This window comes from Eschrichtius robustus, chromosome 15 (genome assembly GCF_028021215.1).
Source record: "Eschrichtius robustus isolate mEscRob2 chromosome 15, mEscRob2.pri, whole genome shotgun sequence".
NCBI lineage: Eukaryota > Metazoa > Chordata > Mammalia > Artiodactyla > Eschrichtiidae > Eschrichtius > Eschrichtius robustus.
Genome location: NC_090838.1, coordinates 38,876,810 through 38,902,474, shown reverse-complemented (window position 1 = coordinate 38,902,474; position 25,665 = coordinate 38,876,810). Strand labels below are relative to the sequence as shown.

At 45.3% G+C, this 25,665-nt stretch overlaps 1 protein-coding gene across 1 annotated transcript; it reads left to right on the top strand.

Annotated features, from left to right (window-relative positions):
* Positions 1 to 311: 311 nt before the first annotated feature.
* Positions 312 to 21,427, top strand: ATP6V1E2 (ATPase H+ transporting V1 subunit E2). Its single transcript, XM_068564977.1, has 4 exons — positions 312 to 507; positions 1,368 to 1,443; positions 14,163 to 14,860; positions 20,387 to 21,427. The coding sequence occupies exon 4, from the start codon at positions 20,490 to 20,492 to the stop codon at positions 21,168 to 21,170; it is 681 nt and encodes a 226-aa protein (XP_068421078.1). The 5' UTR covers positions 312 to 507; positions 1,368 to 1,443; positions 14,163 to 14,860; positions 20,387 to 20,489; the 3' UTR covers positions 21,171 to 21,427.
* Positions 21,428 to 25,665: the final 4,238 nt, after the last annotated feature.

The window sequence follows — 25,665 nt, the reverse complement described above, 5'->3', positions numbered from 1 at the left end:
CGACCCCCCGGCCCCATGCAGCGGCTCCCCCCGCCCGAGGGGAGGGGGCGGCGGGCCCGGGGCGCTGCCGCCGCCTCGGTCGCTGCCCGGATCACCGCCCGGGCCCCGGTCGCCGCGCCCGCCCGCTGCCCCAGCCGCTCGGCGCCCGCGCCCTCTCCCCGGCCCGGCCTCCCCAAGAGGATCCGCTGGATCATAAGACTGGCCAGCCCCGGGGGAGACGGCAACTTTGGGGAGGGCGGCGGAGGGGAGGGGCCAGGCGTCTCTCCCCGCCCAGCGCCGGCCTGGGCCCCCTCCCCGCTCGGCCCCGGAGGAGGGCGGGCCCAGGCGACTCCCCGGATTGCGGGCTGCCGGCTCTGCGCCCCCGCCCGCCCGCCTGCCGGCTCCCGCGCCCCACGCCCCGCCCGCGGCCGCCACTCGGCCCTGCCGGCTCACCCTAGCTTGACTCCCCGCGAGGGCTGTGGGGAGGGGGCAAGGAGGAGGAGCCGAGGAGGAGCGACGGGGAGGAAGGTGAGACTGGGGGAGGGGACCGAGCGACCAGCGCTCGCGAGGAGCCGAGGGCTCCTCGCGAAAGTGCGCGCAGCGCCCAGAAGCGTCCACAGGCTCTGATGCTGGGAGAAGACGTGAAGGCCTCTTGGGGAACCGCGACGACTCTTATGACGCAATAGTCATGAAAAATTATTCACGTATATTTAAACTCCACCCGGAAGGCAGTATCCATTCTGTCGGCCTCTAAGTGCACAACAGAACTAGAAATCGGGAAGGAAGAAAGGGCAAGAGAGTTAAAAAAAAAATTTTTTTTTAAGGCGCACGGGGTGATGGGGGAGGGGTGGCGGTGGTCCCTGAGCTGGAAAGTAGGGACTCCTGGCTTACTGCTCCGTCCCGCCTCCCACCATCCCCACCACCCCATGCTGTTCACGGTAGAGCTTGAGTCATTTACTAGGAAACTGGTGTCTAAGGGAGTTACAGCATCTTGAACCACTGACGCACCCCGGCACCAGCCAAAAAAAGGAGACTCTGCGACTCTGGATGCGGCGGGTGTACCTGTGCTCCCCCTAGAGGCGACATTCTCTGAGGCCCCTTTACAGTCCCAGTGTCCCTCGAAGGTGTTAGGTTGTGATCCCTGAGGAGTGATACACTCTAGAGCTCTGAGACGTGGCCTGTGATCCAGGCAACAACCCCTGCCCTCCTGCCTGGGCGATGCTTGGAAACGCCCGTCAGGCCAGGTCGCGTTCACTCGCCAACAGTGCTGGTTCTAACTTTAGGCCCTGGGGGAGGGGGGGTGGGCAGAGGATACTCCGCACGTTGACACCACACCCTCCCTCCCCTTGCTGACAGGAGATAAATCGCTTCCTTTCGTCAATTCACAGGATCAGAAAATGCTGTGTTGAGAGGCACCACAGAGGTCAACTGGACCACCTCCCTTAGATCTCCCTGAGGTTGAAGGTAAGCAAATTGAGACGCAGAGAGGTGAAGTGGTTATCTCAAAGGCTTCCAGCTAATTCCAGCATTCAAGGACTTGGAACACACTTTGGGAAATGCTCAGTTATGTCCTCACGCCACACTTCCCAGGCCTCAACTCTCAAACCCCAAATCTGATTTCCACTGTCCTGCAAAACTTCCTGGATTCTTGGAAGTTCCTTGTGGAGTCCCACTGGACGTCTCACCAGACCCCTCCATTTGTGTCTGAGTGTGGGTATTTACATTGCCAGCTGCTTTAGGTTATGCAGTGAATCTGGAAGATATTTTTTATGTACTGAATGACAGGTTAAGGAAGGCAGTTCAGTGCCTTGAAGTCAGATCTTGGTTCAAGACTAGTCTCTGCCACTTCCTTCTAGAGGGGAAGAAAGGAGGACTTGCCCCCTTTGCCTACAGGACTGCTTCTTCAGACAGCATTTGCTGGGACTGGAATTCTGAAAGGAGGGTCTATCAGGAGAGGTTAAGGAGCTACCGGATGCACTCAGCCTAGAGAGGGCATTTGGTTCTGGCTCTGACAGTACTTAGCAGTGTGACCTTGAGCATGCCACTTCTGTTCTCGGGACCTCAGCTTTCTCATCTATAAATGTGAGCTCATCCATATGGGTGAGATCAGGGCTCACCTTTGAGAATGCTAGGGCTCTTCACAATGTGTCCTGAGAGATCCTGGTAAAAGCTTTGGGCCAGGGGAGAAGCAGTTGCTAGAGACATGGGGACGGCCTTTTTGAGGGATAATGAGGTCTGTCCCAGGACTGGAGGATGGAGGCTTCCCCCACTGAGGACTCCAGCCTCTCAGTTCTCATGCTGCTTTTCAGTGAGGCAGATATTTACCTGGGATCCAGAGAGCTGGAGGATTAGCTCTAGAACCTTGAAAAATGGAAGGGACTCCAGGTTCTGGATGCTTTGGGAGAAGCTCTGGGAATATCAGAACACTCCAAGTGCGGAACTGATGTCAGATGAATCATGCAGTGGTGACTTCATTGATGATGGTGACCTCATCCCTTTGGCACATAGAAAAGCCAAGACTGACTGCCAGGAGTACTTTGAGCTCTGGACTGATTCCACCAGTTGAATGTAGAGTAGGAGGGAGACGGGAGAATTATCCTGGATGCCCAGGTCAGCCCAATGATGGGTTAGCTGGAAGGACCAAACAGATCTCAACAAATAATTACTATATAATATGGTCAGTGCTGTGGTAGAGGATAAAGAACAGTCTTCGGGAAGTGCAGGGAGGCTGTTAGTACCTAGCTCTACATGTGCTGAGGAAGGATTTGCAGAAGGGTGTCATTGGCTTGGGGTTTAAGAGGCCAATAGGAGTAAGATAAGAATGCCTGGGAAAGACAGCCCTGCCCCCCAGCAAGAAGGAACAGCACACAACTTCTTGGGAATGGTGAGCCATGTAGGTGGACAGAGCGCAGGATTAGTGGTGCAGGGGAACTGATTTGTATGTAATTGAGAACTGTGTGATGCTGCCAGGCCATGGGCCTCTGGAAGCCACGTTAAGGGCATGCAGGGCCCCACCCGGGCATGCAGGGCTCCACCAGAACCTTGAAGAATGGAAGGGACTCACAGGATATTCGTGAGTTCCTATTTCTGGTTATCCCTGGGACCCTGTTGTACTACTGGTCTTCAGTTAGTCACTTGATTTAACAAGTTCCCCCTCCCTTTTTGCCTAGTGGGTGTGGGTTGGTTTTCTGTCACTGGTAACCAAAGGAATCTTTGCTATGTTAGTATTATCACTACAGTTGAGATAGGTGATGTGCAGAGAAATTCAGAAATTTGCCCAAAGTCTTGTAGCTGGTAAGTGGCATAGCTAGCTTTCAAAATGATCAGTCTTCTGAGCTCATGCTACTTCCCATGTTCCACATGAAGGAGGCATTAAAAGTTTTTCAGTAGGAAATCACAAGTTTAGAGCTGTCTTTTGAGAAGATCATTCTGGGAGTGGTGTTAGAACATGGATTTAGAGGGGACGAGAGTGAAGGCAGAGAAAGTGAGAGAGGTCACGAAGGTCTGAACCAGGCATGGCTGTGAAAATGAAGAGGAGGCCATGAGTAGCAGGATATTTTAATTAATTAATTTTTGGCTGCATTGGGTCTTTGTTGCTGTGCGTGGGCTTTCTCTAGTTGTGGTGAGCGGGAGCTACTCTTCGTTGTGGTGTGCGGGCTTCTCATTGCAGTGGCTTCTTTTGTTGTGGAGCATAGGCTCTAGGCACGTGGGCTTCAGTAGTTGTGGCACGTGGGCTTCAGTAGTTGTGGCACGTGGGCTCAGTAGTTGTGGCTCACAGGCTGTAGAGTGCAGGCTCAGTAGTTGTGGCACACAGGCTTAGTTGCTCCGTGGCATGTGAGATCTTCCCGGACCAGGGCTCGAACCCGTGTCCCCTGCACTGGCTGGTGGATTCTTAACCACTGCACCACCAGGGAAGTCCCTAGCAGGATATTTAGATGACCAAGTCCACAGGTCTTGGTAACACAGCATGGGGAAGGGCTGGGATAACTCTGAGGCGTTATCCATTGATGTATGATTCCATTGATGTATTCCTTCTCTCTATTCCTTTGTAATCTCCTCTGTTTTTATCCTCCTTATTTTAGTTTTCTTCCTTACTTTTTTTTTTTAAATTATTTATTTATTTATTTATTTATTTATTTATTATTTTTGGCTGTGTTGGGTCTCCGTTTCTGTGCGAGGGCTCTCTCTAGTTGCAGAGAGCGGGCGCCACTCCTCATCGCGGTGCGCGGGCCTCTCACTGTCGTGGCCTCTCTTGTTGCGGAGCACAGGCTCCAGACGCGCAGGCTCAGTAGTTGTGGCTCACGGGTCTAGTTGCTCCGCGGCATGTGGGATCCTCCCAGACCAGGGCTCGAACCCGTGTCCCCTGCATTGGCAGGCAGATTCTCAACCACTGTGCCGCCAGGGAAGCCCTTCTTCCTTACTTTTAAAAACTTTCCCATCTCCTCTTGGTGCCTAACTATGAGACCAACTGCCTCAATCAAGCTGAGAGTAGATCTCCAGAAGGACATTAAGTGTCTGTCATTTTGTTTGTGTTCCCTCACATTTACCCCCAAAATGGAAAACTGGATTCCAGTGGATCATTTGGTGTCATGATGCTTTGGGTTGCAAGTAGTAGGAAAGTCAACCCAAACTGGCTTCAACAGCAAAGGGAGTATATGGACTTCTTTGACTGAAGCATACAGAAGTAGCTCAAGCTTTGGGCATGGCTTGATCAAAACTCTGGTTCTATTTTTTTCTGTACTTCTCTCAGTTTTTCTCTACTCTTTGGGCCAACTTCCTACTTAGGTTGCTTTCTCTCTTGAAAACAAAATGGTTGTGCCAGGTCCAGGCATTACCACCTGTACACCACACTGCCCAGGAGGAGAAAGAGCTTCTCTTGACTCACTGATTACACATAAGTCTTGGACTTCCTCTGATCAGATTAGCTGAGTTCATCATGGTGGCCAGCAGAATGTCAGATGCTCGTTGCCTTAGGCCTGGGCTACTGGCCATCCCTGAAACCATCACTGTGACAAGGGATTGGGACTATCCTGATTAGGCCTATCAGGGCCCACCCCAAGGCCAGGATTTTAATCCCACTTAGATTCTATGGTTCCTGCACAGCGGGCGGTAGGCATGGGGGGAATATATGCTGGGGAGGCAACCAGCAATATCTATTACATCTGGATTGTTGCCCACCAGTCAAAGTTTCTAGGCCTCCCCAAGCTATACTAGAAATAAAGAACTTTAGGAAAAGCAGATTTCAAGGGAAGAAGGAAGTGAGAAGGATCTAAGTCAAATCTATGATTTGTTTCAAATTTCAGTCAGTTGGTTTGTCAGTACATGAATCCATGCTTGGTGTGAATCCCTAATTCTTGGCTGATAGTAGGTACACTTTCCCCCCTTGAAATTTCCTTCTTAGAGTTACTGGTAAGGAGGTAAAGTGGTTATCATCCTTTTACCCCGTCCCCTCTGCTCTTCAGTTAAGCTTCTTTTCTCTTTTCAGACTGCAGACTCTTCATTCCCCAGGGCTCTCTTGCTTCCCAGACTCCACCTGTCCCACCTTCATAGCATCATGCTATGTGCCATACCTATTCCTCTTTTCCTTCCCGCCACTAAAACCTCCCATCTGCATCCTTTTCTCTTAGGGCTCAGATGTAATATACATTGCACAATTTTTTAGCTAAGATACTAATGGCTTAAACACTGCAGCAATTTCTTAAAGGTCAATGGTTCCTAATGATCAGAATGATAAAAAAATCCAATAAATCTGGCTCACTTGTTTTTCATTTCTAGTTATGTTTCTAGAATGCATCTAGATCTCTTTTTTCCAGTTCATTACATACCAGGAACTCAGAAGTAAACACCAGCCTCTGAGAATTTGGGCTCAAGCATCTTTAATAATGTTTTCCGATCTTCATTTCTAACTATCTTTTGCTGCAGCCTAGGTCAGGAGACCAGTCATTATAACTGATGGCATTGCCACCATTGCTGAATCATGAAAAGGACACTTCTTTAGAGGTTGCTGGTGCAGAATACTCATATGATCTGGGAGTGACCACCTCTTAAAAGGTCCAAAGGAGGCTGGATCATAGATCCCTCTTCCAGAAATGAAATTAATGATTTTATTCCAGGCTTCAGTACTAAGAGTGCCAGAAAACTATCCAAGACTCATTTATGATTGTTCTTGCATAGTGGATGTTGTGGTCACTGAGTATTATAAGCACATTTTGAATTTGGGAAATCTTCCACTTTGTCTAAGTCGTGGTAGGAAGAAAAGATCACCCCTTATGGAAGCCAAAAGTTACAGACTCCTGCTTTCATTGTCAGACTCAAGAGCTGAAGTGACTAGAGTTAAATACAGGGCACACTTTCTGGAGGTTGCAGCTTTAGTGTTGGGTACACAACTCAGTACTAAACACAGGAAGTGGTACATAAGGTGGGTGGTGGTGTTGGTTGTGGTGTAACTGAGTTCCTGGTGCAGAAGTGACTGCTGTACACACTGACTATCTAGAATTTGGTGGCAGCAATGATACCAGAAGTATTTTTCTCATCAGAGCAGGTCCTGAGGTGTGTGTTGGGCGTGGTTCCTGTGAAGACAGTCTTGAGCAGCTTCTCTAGCCTGCCCACTATCTTGTGTGCTATGCATGATCCTTGGAGGTTCCTTTTCTGTTCAGTTAGCCACTGACAGCTTCTGTTCCTTGCACCGCAGCCTCTTGAGAAGAGGTTGGAGGAATGGATCACTATATTGAATGTGCTTCACGCAGTGGGAGCAGAGATTCCCACTTCTACCAGACCTACATCTGTCTTAGTCCATTCGGGCTGCTATAACAAAATGCCACACACTGGGTAGCTAATAAACAACAGAAATTTATTTTTCATAGTTCTGGGGGATGGAAATCCAGGATCAGGGTACCAGCATGGTTGGGGAGGGCCCTCTTCTGGGTTGCAGACATGGCAGAAGGGGCAAAGGGACTCTGTTGGGCCTCTTTTATAAGGGCGCTAATCCCACTCATGAGGGCTCTACCCTCATGACCTACTCACCTCTCGAAGGCCCCTACTAAGACCATTACTTTGGGCATTAGGTTCCAACATATGAATTTTGCAGGGACATGTTCAACCTATATACCTTCCTAATGTAAGCAATTCAAAACGTGCACAAAATATATGAAATCACTGTTTTCAGATATTGAACATAGCACAGGACTGTGATTCCTGAAAGAAAGGAACAAATGAGGCAAGCTCTACTATTACCCTTTCTGCTGGAAGTACTTTCTGAATTGCAGCACAGTAAGGGGGAACCAAAGTTGACCATGGTGGTCTTGCTGAGTCGAAGAGACAGCTGAGGAGATAGCTGAGGAGACTTTTCAAGGCTGAGTACCAGAGAGGAGGGAGTGTCCTCTTGAGTCTGTTGCTGATACTAAGTTGCTCATGCATAGAGTGAAACTCCACCATCGTAGGCAAAGAACTGCCAGGGAACATGAGCTGACTGGTACCCAGAGCTCACACAGGGCTGGGGGATGTTTGAGTTTCAACCAGCCAATGTGAAGAGACCTATTGAGTGTCCAGAGAAATCAGTAGAAACTCCAGAAGGGTTATGCGTTAGTATAAGGGCTAAATTAGCCCTAAAGTAAAAGCAATTCTAGACCCCCAAGCCTCGTATAGAACGAGTTTATCCACTATTATGATAACTGCTGAGCAAAACAAATTTCATCATTTTTTTAAGGACAACAACAAAATAAAGACATTAAACAACATACATTTCAGAAGGTCAAGAATCACTAGATATGTAAAGAATAGAGAACTGTAACCAGAAAAATCAGTCAATAGAAGCAAACCCAGAAATGACAGAGGTAATGGAATTAGCAGGCAAAGACTTAAAAAGGAATTAGAAATAAACCCAAAGATTTAAAGGAAAATGTGAACATGGGGAGGAAGGAAATGGAAGATATAAAAAGGAACCAAGGGCTTCCCTGGTGGTGCAGTGGTTAAGAATCTGCCTGCCAATGCAGGGGACACGAGAAGCCACCACAATGAGAAGCCCGCACAACCCAACGAAGTGTAGCCCTCGCTCGCCACAACTAGAGAAAGCCCGTACGCAGCAACGTAGACCCAATGCAGCCAAAAATAAATAAATAAAAAAAAAAAGGAACCGAATCGAACTTCTAGAGTTTAAGAATACAATACCTGAAATGAAAAATTCACTGACTGAGCTTAACAGCTGACTGGACACTGTAGAAGAAAGTACCTGTGACATTGAAGACATAGCAATATCCAAACTAAAGAGAAAAAGACTAATGGAATAAAACAAAACAAAAAACACCATAGCTGTATCCTAAACTCCGCATTCCTGAGACCTTCAGTTAAAGATAGGAATTTCCAGCAGATGTCATTGGGGCAGGACTAACTGTCATCCCCTTTACAATGATAGTGAAATAATTTTTAAAAAATTAATTAATTAATTTTTATTTTTGGCTGCATTGGGTCTTCATTGCTGTGCGTGGGCTTCTCATTAGGGTGGTTTCTCTTGTTGCGGAGCACAGGCTCTAGGCGCCGTTGTGGTACACGGGCTCAGTAGTTGTGGCACGCGGGCTCAGTAGTTGTGGCTCGTGGACTCTAGGGCGCAGGCTCAGTACGTTACTCAGTTCAGTAACGATGGTTGTTTTCTAAGGAGGGTGGATTCACTTGAAGTCAGTGTTTTCCAGATGTTTTGTACGGCAAATCACAGTAACCCATACATTTTCATTGTGAACCAGAATACGTATGTACGTATATATCATATATTTAACAAAAGTTTGACAGAACAACACTTAAACTTACTACCTGTAATGAACTCTGGGTTTTCTCTTCCATTTGGTTTCACGGCCCACACTTTGAAAAACCCTGCTCTAGGGGCTCTGCTGAGTGGCTACCTGGCTGGCAGCTGGAGTTGAGTGCTCAGGACCACAAAGTTGTAAGAACTCCTACAACTAAACAACAAAAACAACTTGATTTTTAAAATGGGCAAAAGACCTGAATAGACATTTCTCCAAAGAAAATATGTAAATGCCCAATAAGCATATGAAAAGATGTTCAACATCACTAATCATTTGGAAAATGCAAATCGAAACTATAATGAGTACCACCTCACACCCATTAGGAAAGCTGTTATCAAAAAACCAGAAAATAACAAAAATTGGTGAGGATGTGAAGAAATTGGAACCCTTGTTGCATTGCTGGTGAGATTATAAAATGGTGCAGCCACTGGGGAAAATGGTATGGCAGTTTCCTCAAAAAAGTAAACAGCATTGCCATATGATCCAGCAATTCCACTTCTAGGTAAGTACCCCAAAGAATTTAAAGCAGAGACTTGAACAGATATTTGTACACCCACATTCAGAGGAGTGTTATTCACAATAGCCGAAAGGTGGAAGCAACCCAAATGTCCATTGATGACTGAACAAAATGTGATATGTACATACAGTGGAATGTTATTCAGCCTTATAAAGGAAGGAAATTCTGACAAGTGCTATGACATGGATTAATCTTGAAGACATTATGCCAAGCGAAATAAGTCAGTCAGAAAGGACAAATATTAAATGATTCCACCTATATGAGGTTCGTAGAATTATCAAATTCATAGACACAAAGTAGCATGGTGGTTGCCAGGGACTAGGGGGAGGAGGGAATGGGGGTTAGTGTTTGATGGGTACAGAGTTCTGGAGATGTCCATTGCACAACAATGTGAATATATTTAATGCCACTGAACATTACTTAGTGGTTAAACTGATAAAAAAACTTACGTATATTTTATCACAATAAGACAAAGAAAAAAGATAAATGGATTTTACTTTTCAAATGGGATTTCCGGCTTCTCTAAAATATCAGATCTTGTGCCCCCCAAGTCCCCATTTCCAAAAGGCAGCAGAAGCCTGGGCCCTTTAGGCAGGGATGAAACAGAAGGGCCTTTTTTTTTGCATGTGGGGGGAACCACCACTGAAAACCTTTAGCTATGCATTTTGTGGCAAATTGCTCTTGGGGGGAACTTGACTCCTTTGAAGTAACCTTCCTGCAGATGTTTGAAAAGGAGAAATCAAGTTGTGAATTCTTTTTTTTATATATATAAATTTGTTTATTTTATTTATTTTTTTTGGCTGCGTTGGGTCTTCGTTGCTGCGTGCGGCCTTTCTCTAATTGTGGCGAGCGGGGGCTACTCTTCATTGCAGTGCGCGGGCTTCTCATTGCAGTGGCCTCTTGTTGCGGAGCACAGGCTCTAGGTGCGTGGGCTTCAGTAGTTGTGGCACATGGGCTCAGTAATTGTGGCTCGCGGGCTCTAGAGCACAAGCTCAGTAGCTGTGGCGCACGGGCTTAGTTGCTCCGCGGCATGTGAGATCTTCCTGGACCAGGGATCAAACCCGTGTCCCCTGCCCTGGCAGGTGGATTCTTAACCACTGTGCCACCAGGGAAGCCCTAAGTTGTGAATTCTTAATGTAAATTATTTGGGGAGAAATGTTTCTGACCCTGCCTGGCTCTAGTGGGCATTAGCTTTCTCCAACCCCAACCAAAGCCTGCTTTGCCACTGGGATGGAGTTCTTAGATTAAAACTGTATGTGGCCCCTTAGTTATCAGCAATTGAAGCAGAGATAAAGCTTTGTGGACACTTCTCTGATTTCCGCTCTGGGTGTCTCCTTTTACTTTCAGACCACATGAACTCTCTGGCTGCTGCTTTCTCTCCCCGCAGCTGGCTCCGGAGGGAGCAGGGTGCATCACACCCGCTTTCCCACATCTTCACGCTGAGCTGAGCTGAGCTGCTCAGCCCTGTGGGTGGAGCTGCAGCAGGTGCTGCCAGGGCCGGTCCCTGAGTCATCAAACCTGCCGGCTCTTGTACCACATCTCCTTCCATCTCGTGTTCATGTCCAAGCCCTCATCCATGCAGTCTCGACCTGGGATTTACTTACAGCCAGGCTCTCCTGCCTCTACCACCACCAGGCTAATCTTTCTAAACCCAGGTATGGCCAAGTTACATCCCTACTGAGAAGCCTTTGATAGGGCTCCTTAGCCTAACGTCCCAGCTCTCAGTCTGACATTTCAAACCTTCCCCAGTTGAACTCCGTCTTTCTAGACATCACTCACTCCCACTGCCACTGCAGGCCTGTCTGCTGCTGCCACACCAATCTGTTCTCTGCACTCAGACCTCCTACACATTCCCAGCACGGTGTCTCTGCCCACAGTGTTCTCCCTGTCTAGACGATCTCACTCTCTCTTCCTGCTTCTCAGAATTGTTTGTTCTTCAGTGCCCATCTGTACTTCTCCCTCCCAGCTTGACCCCTTGCTCAGAGGACGACTCCTTCAGCTGAAGCCTGCGGCCACACAGCCTGTGTACTCTCCTGGCTTTTATCCCATCCCATGTTGGGTGCAGGTACCTTTCCATATTTCTGAACCAAAGTCCTCTCTGGAAACCCCAAGGCATTGCTTCAAGTCAGGTATCCATCACAGCTTGATCGATTCTTGCCTATTTGGATAAATCCTCCTTCATGAGTACTGTCTACTTGCTAACCTTTTCCAGCTGACCTGCCTCCAGTTAAAACATGTGTGGTCACTAATGGTGTGTCTCAAACCACCCACTACATGGTCTACCTGGTTGCAGAGCAGTTCATTATAAAAGCCCATGGTGAGCTTGGGAGGGGGTTTCAGGGATTGGATCCCTTCATTTGCTTAGCTTTCTTGGAACTGCTGATTCCTAACAGATCACACTGTAGTGTGATTTCCTGTTTACCTGTTCATCTCCTTCATGACGTCATAGGCTTGGGAGGTGGGCTGGTGTCTGCTTGTTCTCTATGTCCAGTGCCTACACAGTGCCTGGCACATGGTAGATGTTCAACAAATATTTGTTGAAAGACAGAAAAGGGAATGCCCCCTTCCCACATTTATTTATTTATTTATAAATATTTAATTAATTAATTAATTAATTTGGTTGCGGCAGGTGGGCTCCTTAGTTGTGACTCTCGGGCTCCTTAGTTGTGGCATGTGTGCTCCTTAGTTGCGGCATGTGTGTTCCTTAGTTGAGGCCGGTGGGCTCCTTAGTTGTGGCTCATGGGCTCCTTAGTTGCGGCTCATGGGCTCCTTAGTTGTGGCTCGCTGGCTCCTTAGTTGTGGCACGTGGGCTCCTTAGTTGCAGCAGGTGGGCTACTTAGTTGCGGCTCGCAGGCTTCTTAGTTGCGGCTCGCCGGCTCCTTAGTCGTGGCGTGAGAACTCTTAGTTGCGGCATGCATGTGGGATCTAGTTCCCGCACCAGGGATCAAACCCCGGCCTCCTGCGTTGGGAGCATGGAGTCTTAACCACTGCTCCATCAGGGAAGTCCCCCTTCCCACATGTTTAGTATTTAAATTTAGTATTCTAAATTTCCTCGCCCACTTCCTGGGCCCTGCAAGTTGCCCCATGCTCCAAGCTCTGGAAAGCCCCTTCCCTTCCTCACTCTGTAATCTCTAAGTGTCTGGAGGCCCTGATTTGGTGCTGCTTCTCTTTCAGCCAGGGTTACGGAGCCCATACCCAGACACATCCACCCTCAGACTTACTCACAAATCTCAGCTAGAATTAGGAACAGTTGCTTCAGGGTCTGGGCAGGGCTCCAGGGTGACAGACACATTTTGCCCACCAAGCATGCCTGCCACCCCTTCCTCCCTCTAATGGTGATGAGGATTCCCCAAGGTGCACACCAGATCACACAGGTAAGGCCGGGGAAGAGAGATTTCCAAGCCCACACTTCCTCTAAGAACGCCTCTTAATGCCTACAAATACAAAATCATCAGTTTTGAAATGTCTTCTTCCCTAAGGTCGTAAGAAGGGGTTTCTGGGGATGCTGGCAATGTCCTGCTGCTTGACCTGGGTGCTGGTTACAGGATATTTGCCTCATAATAATTCATTAAGCCATACACTTTTCTGAATGTGTGTTACATTTCACAATAAAAAAGAAAGTACTCCCCCTGCCCCAGCCTCAGGGCCTTAATCCAATCAATTCATGTTTAACCAGTGCCTGTCTGCATCCAGCCCCTGCTAGAGAAAGAGATTCTTGTCCTCAAGGAATTTCCTGGAGGAAGGAAGGTAACTAGAGCATCAGAAGACTCCAAATCCAGCTCTGAATTATATCTGGAAAATAGGCCATGCTGTCATTTTGAGGAGGAGTCCAGAGGTCAAGGAGGTAGTGGGGCTCAAACTGGGCTGAAGATATAGGTGGGATTTAGGTAAGTGGAGAGAAGCAGAGGAAGGCATTGTAGCTGAGAGAACTGTATGATCAAGAGCTGTTAGTTAGGACTGAGCCTGATGTGTCTGGGGGGCAATGAAGAAACCCTAGTACTGAATAGTTTATGGGAGTAAGACTGTCTTGGAGAGCTCTAGATCTGCCCCCAGCCCCAAACATGGGCGGGGTGGATGCCACTTACAGTGCAAGCCTGCCTTATCTGAGTGGAGAATCCTGTGCCCTCATGCAAGAGCAGACGTGTGTTTCACATTTCTTAGTTCGTTTTGTTGTTTTGTTCAAGCCACAGGCTCAAGTGGGCTCATAATCCCCATCCCAGACAGACTGGAAGTTACATCTGCCAGACACATTACTCGGGCACCTGAGTTCCTGCAGAGACACTTACTTGTTCAATTCCTGACTTTTAGCCCTGCCCCACCTTGCAGCTTCCTTCAAGTCCCAGCACTGATAGACTGAGTAGAAGTGGGAGTCACAGAAGAAGCTTGAGAACTCAGGACTGCAGATTCAGAGACTGTGACAGGCTGTGGGATGACTCTACCCCAGCCTCAGCCCAAGAGCCCTGGAATTCCAGGACTTCACCTACCATCACCAACGATATGGCTGGCCACCTGAGACCACGGGTGAATGTGCCATGAAGTGCTGGGAGGTCCCCAAACTCCATGCAGGGCTACTAATTTTAATATAAGGAAGCAAGACTAGGATGTGTTTCCACTTATTTTAGGGAGTGGAAATCAAATCAGTCATAAGTACTCTGTACACGAAAAGAGTGACTGTGATGAGGTTTAAAGCGGAGGAGAAGAGCTAGTAATAATATAGTAGTAGTAGTACTAGTGATGCTGATGATGACAACAGTAACTACCAAGTGCGAAGATTAACTTTGTGCTTAGCAGTGTGCTAAACGTTCACTTCTTTCATTTAAGCCTCACAATAATCCTATGATGTGCATGCTATTATTATTTCCATTTTACAGATGGAGAAACTGAGGCTTCAAGGCATGAGCTGCTTTCCCAAAGTCATACAAATGTTAAGTGCAGAAGTAGGATCTGAATTCCAGCAGTCTTACTCCAGCAACCATACTGTGGAAGCCGGCGATGCCTCCTTAAGCCCTGTCTGGGCTTGGAGAGGATGTCCTCCCTGATGGACCAGAGCATGCCAGCCCCTGTGGCTGGTGTGGTATTCCTACAGACTGTCTGGCAAGTTTTGCTTGCTCTGGTTTCCAACCTTTGGATTTGGCTTCCCATGGGACTCACATACAGGAAAAGAGGGCCATGACCTGCCAACATGACAGCTGTATTTTTCACTAGTAACTTAATAAACTGGCTGCCTGGGTTCACATACGTATCTGTTTCTGAGAGCTTGGTTAAGGTGAGCCCACCGCAGAGCTGAAGCCCACCATGTGCCAACTTAATTGAGATTCTGGGCATGCAAGCGTAGCCCCCAGCTGAGGCCTCTGTGCCAAGGAAATTCCTCTTGGCCTCCTTTTGGCTGGTTTGGCCCGCCTTCCCCAGTGACAGTCTGGCTCTTTGGATTCAAGCTGCCTGGTCAAACTGTGAGGGTCTGCAGAAAGAAGGAAGCAACAGTGCCAGGTTCCAGTGCGTGTTCCAAGTTCCACATTCTGCCTACAGACGCCCGGTGCCAGAGCAAAGGCTGGCCCTTGGCAGCGGACTGGTAAGGATTTGTCTGGTACATTTTTTCCTTTACACACTTAACCTGGGGCTTCCTTCATCTCTTACTCTCTCTGCTTTCATTCATGGTGGCTTCCAAAGCTGGTGATTAGCAGGGTTACCCAGAGAGCCCTTTTTTTTAAAACATATTTAATGGACTTGTCTTATTTAGTAGCAGAGAATGTTTTGCTCTATTTACAAAAGTGCAGTTTAAGAAAAATTACATCCTAAAATAATGGGGAATGGGTGGGCTAAATCATTTTCTTTTTAACGTCCAATGACAGTTTGTAAGGTTGAACCCGAAGTCTTGGTCTTTGTCACAAACACGGGGTTGTTTTTCCACCAAGCTTGGTGAATGGTGCATCTTTCTGGGACAGCATTCTTTTTTTTTTTTTAATTGTAAAAAACACATAACATGAAATCTACCCTCTTAACAAAATTTTAAGTGTACAGTACAGTATTAACTGTATGCACACTGTTGTATAGCAGATCTCTTTTTCACCTTGCATGATTGAAACTTTATACCCATTAAACACAACTTTCTAATTCCCCTCCACCTGGCCCCTGGCAACCATCATTCTACTTTCTGCTCCTATGAATTTGACTACTTTAGATACCTCATTTAAGTGTAATCATGCAGTATTTTTCCTGTGGCTGGCTTATTTCACTTAGCATAATAATGTCCTCAAGGTTCATCCATTATGTAGCATATGACAGGATTTCCTTGTCATATTTAAGGCAAAATAATATTTCATTCAATGTATATATAACATTTTCTTTATCCATTCAATCATCAATAGACATTTAGGTTGTTTCCACCTCTTGGTTATTGTGACTAAAGCTCCAATGAACATGGGAATGCAAATATCTCTTTGAGATCCTGTTTTCAGTTCTTTTGGATAAATATCCAGAAGTGAGATTGTTGGATCATATGGGAGTCTTTAATCCATTTTGAGTTGATTTCTGTATGTGATGTAAGATGAGGGTCCAATTTCATTCTTTTGCATGAGATATTTAGTTTTCCTAGTACCATTTGTTGAAGAGACTATTCCCATTGTGTAGTCTTGGCACCCTTGTTGAAGATTGTTTTACTGTATTTGTGTGGGTTTATTTCTAGGATCTCTATTCTATTATATTGGTCTATCTGTCTGCTAGTACTATGCTGTTTCGATTACTGTAGGCTTGTAATATATTTTGAAGTTAGGAGTGTGAAGCCTCCAGCTTTGTTCTCTTTCAAGATTGTTTTTGCTATTCAGGGTTCTTTGTGGTGTCACATGAATTTTAGGATTGTTTTTTTTATTTCTTCAAAAAATGCCATTGAGACTTTGATAGGAATAACACTGAATTTGTAGATCACTTTGAGTAGTATGAACAGTATTAAGTCTTCTAAACCATGAACATGGGATGTCTTTCCATTTATTTGTGTCTTTAAATTCTTTCAGCAGTGATTTGTAGTTTTTAGTGTTCAAGTATTTAGCTTCCTTGGTTAAATTTATTCCTAGTATTTTGTTCTTTTTGATGATATTGTAAATGGAATTGTTTTCTTAATTTTCCTTTTGGATTATTCATTTTTATTGTATAGAAACAATTGCTTTTTATATGTTGATTTTGTATCTCTCCAATTTTGATGTCTTTTATGTCTTTCTCGTGTCTAATTGCTGTAGCTAGGACTTTCAATATTATGTTGAATAAAAGTGGCAAGAGTGGACATCCTTGCCTTATTCCTGATGTTAGAGGAAAAGCTTTCAGTTTTTCACTGTTGTGTATGAATGATGTTAGCTGTGCACTTTTCATATATGACCTGCATTATATAGAGGTAATCTCCTTCTATTCCTAGTTCGTTGACTGTTTTTTTTATCATGAAAGGGTGTTTAATTTTGTCAAGTGCCTTTTCTGCATCTACTGAGATGATCATGTGATTTTGTCTTTCTTTCTGTTAATGTGGTGTATCGCATTGATTGATTTTTGTATGTTGAACCATCCTTGCATTCCAGGGATAAATCCCACTTGGTCATGGTGTATAATTCTTTTAATGTGCTATTGAATTCAGTTTGCTAATATTTTGTTGAGATTTTTGCATCTGTGTTCATCAGGGATATTGGCTTGCAGTTTTCTTTTCTTGTAGTGTCTTTCTGGCTTTGGTATCAGGGTAATGCTGACCTCTAAAAATGAATTTGAAAGGGTTCCCGCCTCTTCAGTTTTTTGGAAGAGTTTTCAGGAGTTGGCATTAATTTTTAAAAAAATTTTTGTGGAATTCTCCTTTGAGGCTATCTGGTCTTGGGCTTTTTTTTTTTTTGGTTGGGAGGTTTTGATTACTGATTCAATCTCCTTACTAGTTATAGATATGTTCAGATTTTCTATTTCTGCATGGTTCAGTCTTGGTAGGTGGTATGTTTCTAGGAATTTATCCATTTCTTTTAGGTTTTCCAATTTGTTGGTGTATGGTTGTTCAGAGTAGTCTCTTACAATGCTTTTTATTTCTGTGGCATCAGTATAATGTCTTCTTTTTCATTTCTGATTTTATATATTTGAGTCTTCTCTTTTTTTCTTAGTCTAGCTAAAGGTTGTCAGTTTTATCTTTTCAAAAGCTAACTCTTAGTTTCATTGATTTTTTTCCATTTTTCTATTTCATTTATTTCTGCCCTAATTTTTATTATTTCCTTCCTTCTGCTAATTTTGGACTTAGTTTTTCTTTTCCTAGTTCCTTAATATATAAAGTTAAGTTGCTTATTTGAAATCTTTCTTTTTAGATGTAGGCTTTTACCACTATAAACTTTTCTTAGTACTGCTTTTGCTGCATCCCAAGTTTTGGTGTGTGTATTTCATTTTTGTTTGTCTCAAGATATTTTCTAATTTCCCTTTAGATATCTTCTTTGATCCATTGGTTGTTCAAGAGCGTGTTGTTTAATTTCTACAGATTTGTGTTTTCCATTTTTCCTTCTGCTACTGATTTCTAGCTTAATTCCATTGTGGTCAGAAAAGATACTTGGTATGATTTCAGTCTTCTTAAGTTTGTTAAGACTTTGTTTGTGACCTAGCATGTAATCCATGCTGGAGAGTGTTAAAACTGTGCTTGAGAAAAATGTGTGTTTTGCTGCTGTTGGTGGAATATTTTGCTATGTCGTCTGTTAGGTCTATTTGATCTATATCATTGTTAAAGTCCTCTGTTTCCTTATTGATCTTCTCTCTGGATAGTTTATTCATTATTGGAAGTGAGATAGTGACATCTCTTAATATTACTGTGTTCCTGACTATTACTCCCTTCAGTTCTGTTAATGTTTACTTTATATATTTGGGTATTCTGATGTTGGGTGCATATATATCTATAGTTACTATATCTTCTTAGTGAATTGACCTTTTCATCATTATAAAATGTCCTTCTTTTACTCTTATGACAGTTTTTGACTTAAAATATATTTTATATGATATAAGTATGGCCACTCCTGCTCTCTTTTGGTTACCTTTAGCACAGAATATCTTTCTCCATCCTTTCACTTTCAGCCTATGTGTGTTCTTAAACCTAAAGTGAGTCTCCTGTAGACAGCATATAATTGGATATTGTTTTTTTTTTAATTTATTCAGCCACTCTATAGCTTTTGACTAGGGAGTTTAATTTACATTTAAAATAGTTACTTATAAAGAAGGATGTGCTATTGTCATTTTGTTCATTGTTTTCTGTCTGTTTTGTAGCTTTTTTTGCCCCTCGCTTGATGTCTTTGTGTTTCACTGATTTGTTTTAGTGACATGATTTGATTCCTTTCTCATTTTTGTTTGTGAATCTGGATGTCTATTTCCTTCCTCAGACTTGGGGAGTTTGGAGCCATTATTTCTTCAAATAAGCTTTCTGCTCCTTTCTTTCTGTCTCTTCACCTTCTGGGGCTCGCATAATACATATATTAATCCACTTGATAGTGTTCCGTATGTCTCTTAGGCTTTCTTCACTTTAAAAAAAATTTGCTTCTCCAACAATAATAGATAATTTCAAATGGCCTGTCTTCGAGTTTGCTGATTATTTCCTCTCCATAATCAAGTCTGTTGTTGAACACCTCTAGTGAATTTTTCAATTCAGTTATTATATTCTTTAGCTCTAAATTTTCTGTTTGGTCCTTTTTAATATGTTCCACCTCTTTATTGCTAGTCTTATTTTTTTCATATATCATTTTCCTGGGCTCATTAAGCATCCCAGTGAGTCTTTTTTTTTTCTTTTCCATTATGGTTTATTACAGGATATTGAATATAGTTTCCTGTGCTATACAATAGGACTGTATTGTTTATCCATTCTATATATAATAGTTTGCATCTGCTAGTCCCAAACTCCCAATCCAACCCTCCCCTGCACCCCCTACCCCTTGGCAACCACAAGTCTGTTCTCTATGTCTGTGAGTCTGTTTCTTTTTTGTAGATAAGTTCATTTATGTCATATTTTAGATTCCACATATAAGTGATATCGAATGGTATTTGTCTTTCTCTTTCTGACTTACTTCGTTTAGTACAATAATCTCTGAGTCCATCCATGTAGCTGCAAATGGCATTATTTCATTCTTTTTTATGACTGAGTAATATTCTATTGTATATATATATATATATATACCACATCTTCTTTATCCATTCATCTGTCGATGGACATTTAGGTTGTTTCCATGTCTTGGCTATTGTAAATAGTGCTGCTATGAACATAGGGGTGCATGTATCTTTTCAAATTATAGTTTTGTCTGGATATATGCCCAGGAGTGGGGTTGCTGAATCATATGGCAACTCTATTTTTAATTTTTTGAGGAACCTCCATACTGTTCTCCATAGTGACTGCACCAATTTACATTCCCACCAACAGTATAGGAGGGTCCAGGGAGTCCTTTTTAAGATATGGATTCCCAGACCCTACTGGCAGAAATTCTAATTCAGTAGTCTGGAGTGGGGCCTGGAAAGCTGTATTTCTGAAAAGTCCCCTAGGTGATTCATATGTACATCTAGGTTTGGAAACCACTTCCAGTTAAAAGACTACCTTCAACCCCTCCCACCTCGCAGTTCTCTCCAGGATGCCACCATCTGCCTATGAGTTTTCTGTCTCTTTGTATCATTTGAGGCTCTAAAAATCTTTCTGCTTCAAGGCAACCTTCCTGGATTTTGCTTCAAGGCAACCTTCCTGTTTAACCACAAGTTTCTTATGACTCTCTCCAGCCCTCTCCAACCCAAAATGTGCCTACACTTTCCATTTTTGTATTAATTTGGCATTTCCATTCTCTCCACTTGCTATCTGTGATTGAGTCATTGCTGACTAGAAATCTTCTGGAGGTCTGCCCTGATCATCTCATTATTATTTGATGACAAAAAGGTGGTGAGTGTAGTAGAAATGGAACTCTGGGAACCCAGGTTTTGGTCTCTGTTCTACTAGGGTATGACCTTGGACAGGCTGCTTTCCCTCTCTGGGCTTCAGTTTCCTCATCTGTCAAATGATTCATGAATAGATGGTCTCCATGATCCTTCCCTTTGGACTCTGACTATATCCTTCCTCCCCTCATGCATTCCACAGCTCAGAACGTGGAACTCTGGAGACACTCCTGAAACTCTGCCCTAAGTCAAAGGAACCAGAGAGTCCACCAGTTCTCCCTCCACCTCCCTTTCCAGGAGCAGCCATGGCCCTGAGTGATGTCAATGTGCAGAAGCAGATTAAGCACATGATGGCTTTCATTGAGCAGGAAGCCAATGAGAAGGCAGAAGAAATAGATGCCAAGGCTGAGGAAGAGTTCAACATTGAGAAAGGACGCCTTGTGCAAACCCAACGACTGAAGATTATGGAGTATTATGAGAAGAAAGAGAAGCAGATAGAGCAGCAGAAGAAAATCCAGATGTCTACCATGAGGAATCAGGCAAGGCTGAAAGTCCTGAGAGCCCGAAACGACCTCATCTCAGAGTTGCTGAATGATGCAAAGCTGAGACTCAGCAGGATTGTGGCAGACCCAGAATTTTACCAGGGGCTGCTGGATAAACTAGTGCTCCAGGGTCTGCTCCGACTGCTGGAGCCTGTGGTGATTGTACGCTGCAGGCCACAGGACCTCCTCCTGGTGGAGGCTGCAGTGCAAAAAGCCATCCCTCAATACATGACAGTCTCCCACAAACGTGTGGAAGTCCAAGTTGACAGAGAGGTGCAACTGGCTACAGATGCGGCTGGAGGTGTGGAGGTCTACAGTGGTGATCAGAGAATAATGGTTTCCAATACTCTGCAAAGTCGACTGGATCTCTTATCCTGGCAAAAGATGCCAGAAATACGAAAGGCCTTGTTTGGAGCCAGTGCCAACAGGATGTTCTTTATATAAGCCTCTAGGAAGTGAAGCTCATGTTGAACTTCTAAGCCCCAAAAGCATGAGTTATTAGGACAAAGGAAACCAGTAATATCTCCTCCTCTTTTTTGCTCTGGTATTAGTCTGTCTTCATGAAATACCCTTTGACTAGCTAAAGGCATTATACTTTGGAATAAAGCCTGACTTAATGCTTAGCAACCTATTTCCAATTTATCTATACATACTACAGCTTCTTGTCAGTTCTACAGTCTGGGTTGAAGGGAGTAGAGACATCTGCTCTTTAGCTTGTCCTCCAACTGAGATGTGAATGGTATTCTTGACCTATGGGTCTGGGTGTTCTAAAGCTCTTTAATATGTATGTGAAGTTTGTTTTTCTTCTTTTGTCTCAGCTTCTTGTTCTTATGTTATTTAATAAGGTCTAGAACTCTTTTTCATGTGTAGAGGGTCAACTTCATGGGCGTATGGTGAGTGCAGTCACACAGAGCTCCATGTCAGAAGAGCCCGGCACTTGGGGTCTAATGCCTTATAGCCACCGTCTGGAAATTCTTAATTTTATTTTTGCATGTGTGCTTTATAAGTGAAGTCCAATGGGACTTTGGAGCATGTGTCAGGGACTTGGACCTTGGCTCACGTGTAGTACTAATTCCCAAAGCCTACCCATCTCCCTGGGATGGGTTCTTGACCACCCACTTCCCAGCGCCCTGGTGCTCCAAGACCCTGCCTTCCCTTCCCTCAACTAGTGCACATTGCTGCCCTCTGCCCCTGGTTTGGGCCCAGTGTGCATGCAGGGAGGGTCTGTATGCTCCGTAGAATCTTAGGGCTGGGCATAATGGTGGCCATCTCTGCTCAGGTTGGCAGCTCCATGGCACATTCAGCAGGTGACTTGGTGAGCGTGGGTCTCTCACCCACCAGATACTGGGCACATCTCAACGTGGAGGTTTAAAGACCCTGGGGTTCACCTGTCTCCTGTGGATTGGATCAGCCAGCCTATTGGAATGGGAGATGCCTGGCTTGGCTTCCCTGACCCCAGCCTCGGTACAACACATAGATCTGGGGGCTGGTGGGAAGGAGGGCCCAGCAGTTGTCAAGGTTGCTGGGCCTGAGTCTCGGGGAGGGATCTTCAGGAACTTATAAGGGTCTGCACTTGCCCTGTAAAGTATCCTGTGCCTGATGGAGTCCTCCATTAGACAGCTCAGTGTCTGGGGGGGACTTGGGCTCATCTCTTGTGGCCAGCTGGATGCATCTTCTGGGAGAAGCCAAGAAATAGAGTCATTTTGGTGATTCTCTATATGGGCATTGCACAATATAAAGATAAATGATAAAATTCATGCTAAGGATTTTATATTGTAATTTTTATTTACTTAGATATTAAATAGCAAATAAACACCATGACAAGCCAAAAGAGAGACTGCAGAAGAAAAGAAAAAGCTTTATAAGTATTTTAGTACCTTTAACTGTACTTTTTGAACAAAGGATTCCACAGTTTCATTTTACACTGGGCCCCATAAATTATGTAGCTGGTTCTGCATGTGTATGGTGATTTAAAGTCTAATTTATGCCCGAGTGTGATTTATGTATTAAAATAGAAGTTTTTTGAAGAAAAGAACCCCCAGGCAACTCTGCCAAGGGCAGAGGTTGGCTTGTGTGGTCAGGAATTTATAAGGAACAGAAATCCCATGAAGCTCAAACACAGAGTAGGAGGCAGGTTATTAGTAAACAGGGGTGTCTCATAGAAGCTCGGGACAGGAATCTGTCATGGTCTCACGGGAGGGCTGGAACTGGGCATCAGAAAGCTTTCTGAAGTCCTCTAGATGGCTAGTTCATTTTCTTTTTTAAGGAGTGACTTTTTCTACTGTCCATTTAATTTTTTTATTATAATTATTTTTTAAACGTAAGGACTGATACTCTTTTTTTATTTTATCTTTTTTTTTTTTTGGCTGCATTGGGTCTTCGTTGCTGCGCGCGGGCTTTCTCTAGTTGCGGCGAGCGGGGGCTACTCTTCTTTGCAGTGTGCAGGCTTCTCACTTCAGTGGCTTCTCTTGGTGTGGAGCACGGGCTCTAGGCGCGCGGGCTTCAGAAGTTGCAGCACGTGGGCTCAGTAGTTGCGGCACACAGGCCCTAGAGCGCTGGGCTTCAGTAGCTGCGGCACGTGGGCTCAGGAGTTGCAGCACATGGGCTTAGTTGCTCCGCAGCATGTGGGATCTTCACGGACCAGGGATTGAACCCATGTTCCCTGCATTGGTAGGCGGATTCTTGCACCACCAGCAAAGTCCTCTACTGTTCATTTTAAATGGTGGAGTTTGCATGGTCCCCAGAGTTTACATGTTGTAGTTCCAGAAACAAATTTGCTTTTCTTGGAGTCAGTTCCTCTTTTCTTAGAAGGAATCCATTTGTCCCAGTTCAGATTAGATGTCCACCTACAGTCCAGTTGGTGTCTGGGGCAGTTCTAAGAGAAAAGGGAGTCTTTGTCAGCTGGACAGACTCCTTAAAGGGTGTCTTCTTTGTGGGCCCTTTTGAGTTGTGAATTGCCTCATTCATTGAAAAATTTCTGAACGCCAGCAATGAGTTAGGTGCTGTGCTAGCTCCTGGACTGCAAAGAATACCATCTGGTCCTGTCCTTTCACTAATTATAGACACATACACAGATGATAACATGGTGATGATACAATGTGGAAGTGCTGTATTCAGCGTACTGTGGAAATACAGTAGCAGGTAGAGAGAGAGGTTCACAGAACACTCCGGGGTGTTGGCAGTTGAGCTGGGAAAGACCTTCAGGCAGAGGTGGGGGATGGGGTGGGGAGAGCATATGCAAAGGCCCTGAGGTGTGAAAAAGCAAGTTGTGTTAGAGGACCTGTGTGTAGTTCAGTGTGATGGAGTGTGAGGGGCGAAGGGAAGTGACATGGATGAGGCTGGAAAGATGGACAAAGCCTGATTACGTGTGCTTCCTGCCCTGCTCAGGAATTAGATGAAATCTGATGTGGGGGGACGTGTGTAGGTGATGCAGGGTCATGGAAGGACTTTATTTATTTATTTATTTTTAAGTTTTATGGCCGCACCGCACAGCATGCGGGATCTTAGTTCCCCAATCAGGGATCGAACCCACACCCCTTGCACTGGAAGCACGGAGTCTTAACCACTGGACCGCCAGGGAAGTCCCTGAGAGCTGGACTTTTAAAAGATTATTCTAGTGCCACTGTATGTGGAGGACACATCGGAGGGAGGGAGAGACTGCAGGCAGGGGCCTGGTTGGGGAACTGTTTATCAGCCCAGTTGAGAGATGACAATCTCCCCAGCGTTTTGGTGAGGTAGGTCAAATTCTTTGATACACAGGCCAGAAGAGATCAGAATCAGTGACCTGTGTCCTATCCGCTCCCACCTCCCTGCCTTCCACCTCAATAAATCCTTTCACTTGTCCAGGGCTTGAGGCTTTCCATCACAGTTTCACAGCATCTTACAAGGCCCCCTGGACTCCCCCTCAGATCCCCCCCCTTTCTCTCCCAGCCATCATTCCAGACCCAGCAAAGCATTTCCTTCCCACTTGCCTGAGCCCCCAGCCACCTCCCATTCTGTGAACTTGAACCCCACTTCAAGCTGTATAACCCAGGAGTGTCTAGCCCCCTGGTCCACCCCAGGTCTGGCCCTCTGAGCTGGCCTCAATCCGTTATTGGGGCCCCCGACAATAATTCGTGTCCCCAAAATTGACATTACTTCATCTCCCCTGCAAAATAGTTTTAATGAAAGGTTTTCTGGGAAGTTGAGGAGAGCTTTACACAGTACATGTGGGACAAAATTTCCCCCAGTCGCACTTACAACACCTCTCTGTTTTCCCAAACTTGTCTCTCTCCCAGAGCTGCCCGATACTCTTTCTCCCCAGCCTCCTCCTCCTCAGCCTCTCAGCCCCGCGGGTTCCAGTCTCCACCCTCATAATGTCCCCTCAGCAAAACAAAAACTGGTGGTGAACCAAGCCTGCCCTCCTAGCCCCTGGCTACCAGGACCGCAGCCCCTGTTGGTGAGGACTTTCCATGCATTGCCTTTATTTCCTGTCAGCTGCTTTGTCTACTCGGCCCATCTTTTTGGACACAGATCTTTGTTGGTAGGGACTGTATCTTCATTCTTCTCTGTGGTCCCAGCTGCCTTGTTCTTTTAGTGCTGACGCTGGGTGTGCACGTAGTAGGGTCTGAACAGACATTTATGTTCATTACATTCTTCATTCCCGGCCTGGCTCTGGTTTCTGGATGGAGGCTTTCTCTTCAACCATGGATTGTGCCATAGAAAAGGGCAGTTATGTGAGGTGAGGACCAGGGGACGGACGCCCACCCTGTAACCCAGCGATGGTTCTTGACAAGAAAATCCCTCTCTACTGCTCCTGGGGGGAAGGCTGCAGATGGGTAGAGCCTGAACTCAAGCAGGACTCACTTCAGTCAGGGCTTATTGGATCCCTTCCCTCCCTGGGAAACAAATGGGAGGGGGTTTGCTTTGGACCTGGGTGTGAAGGCAGGGGGCTGTGGAT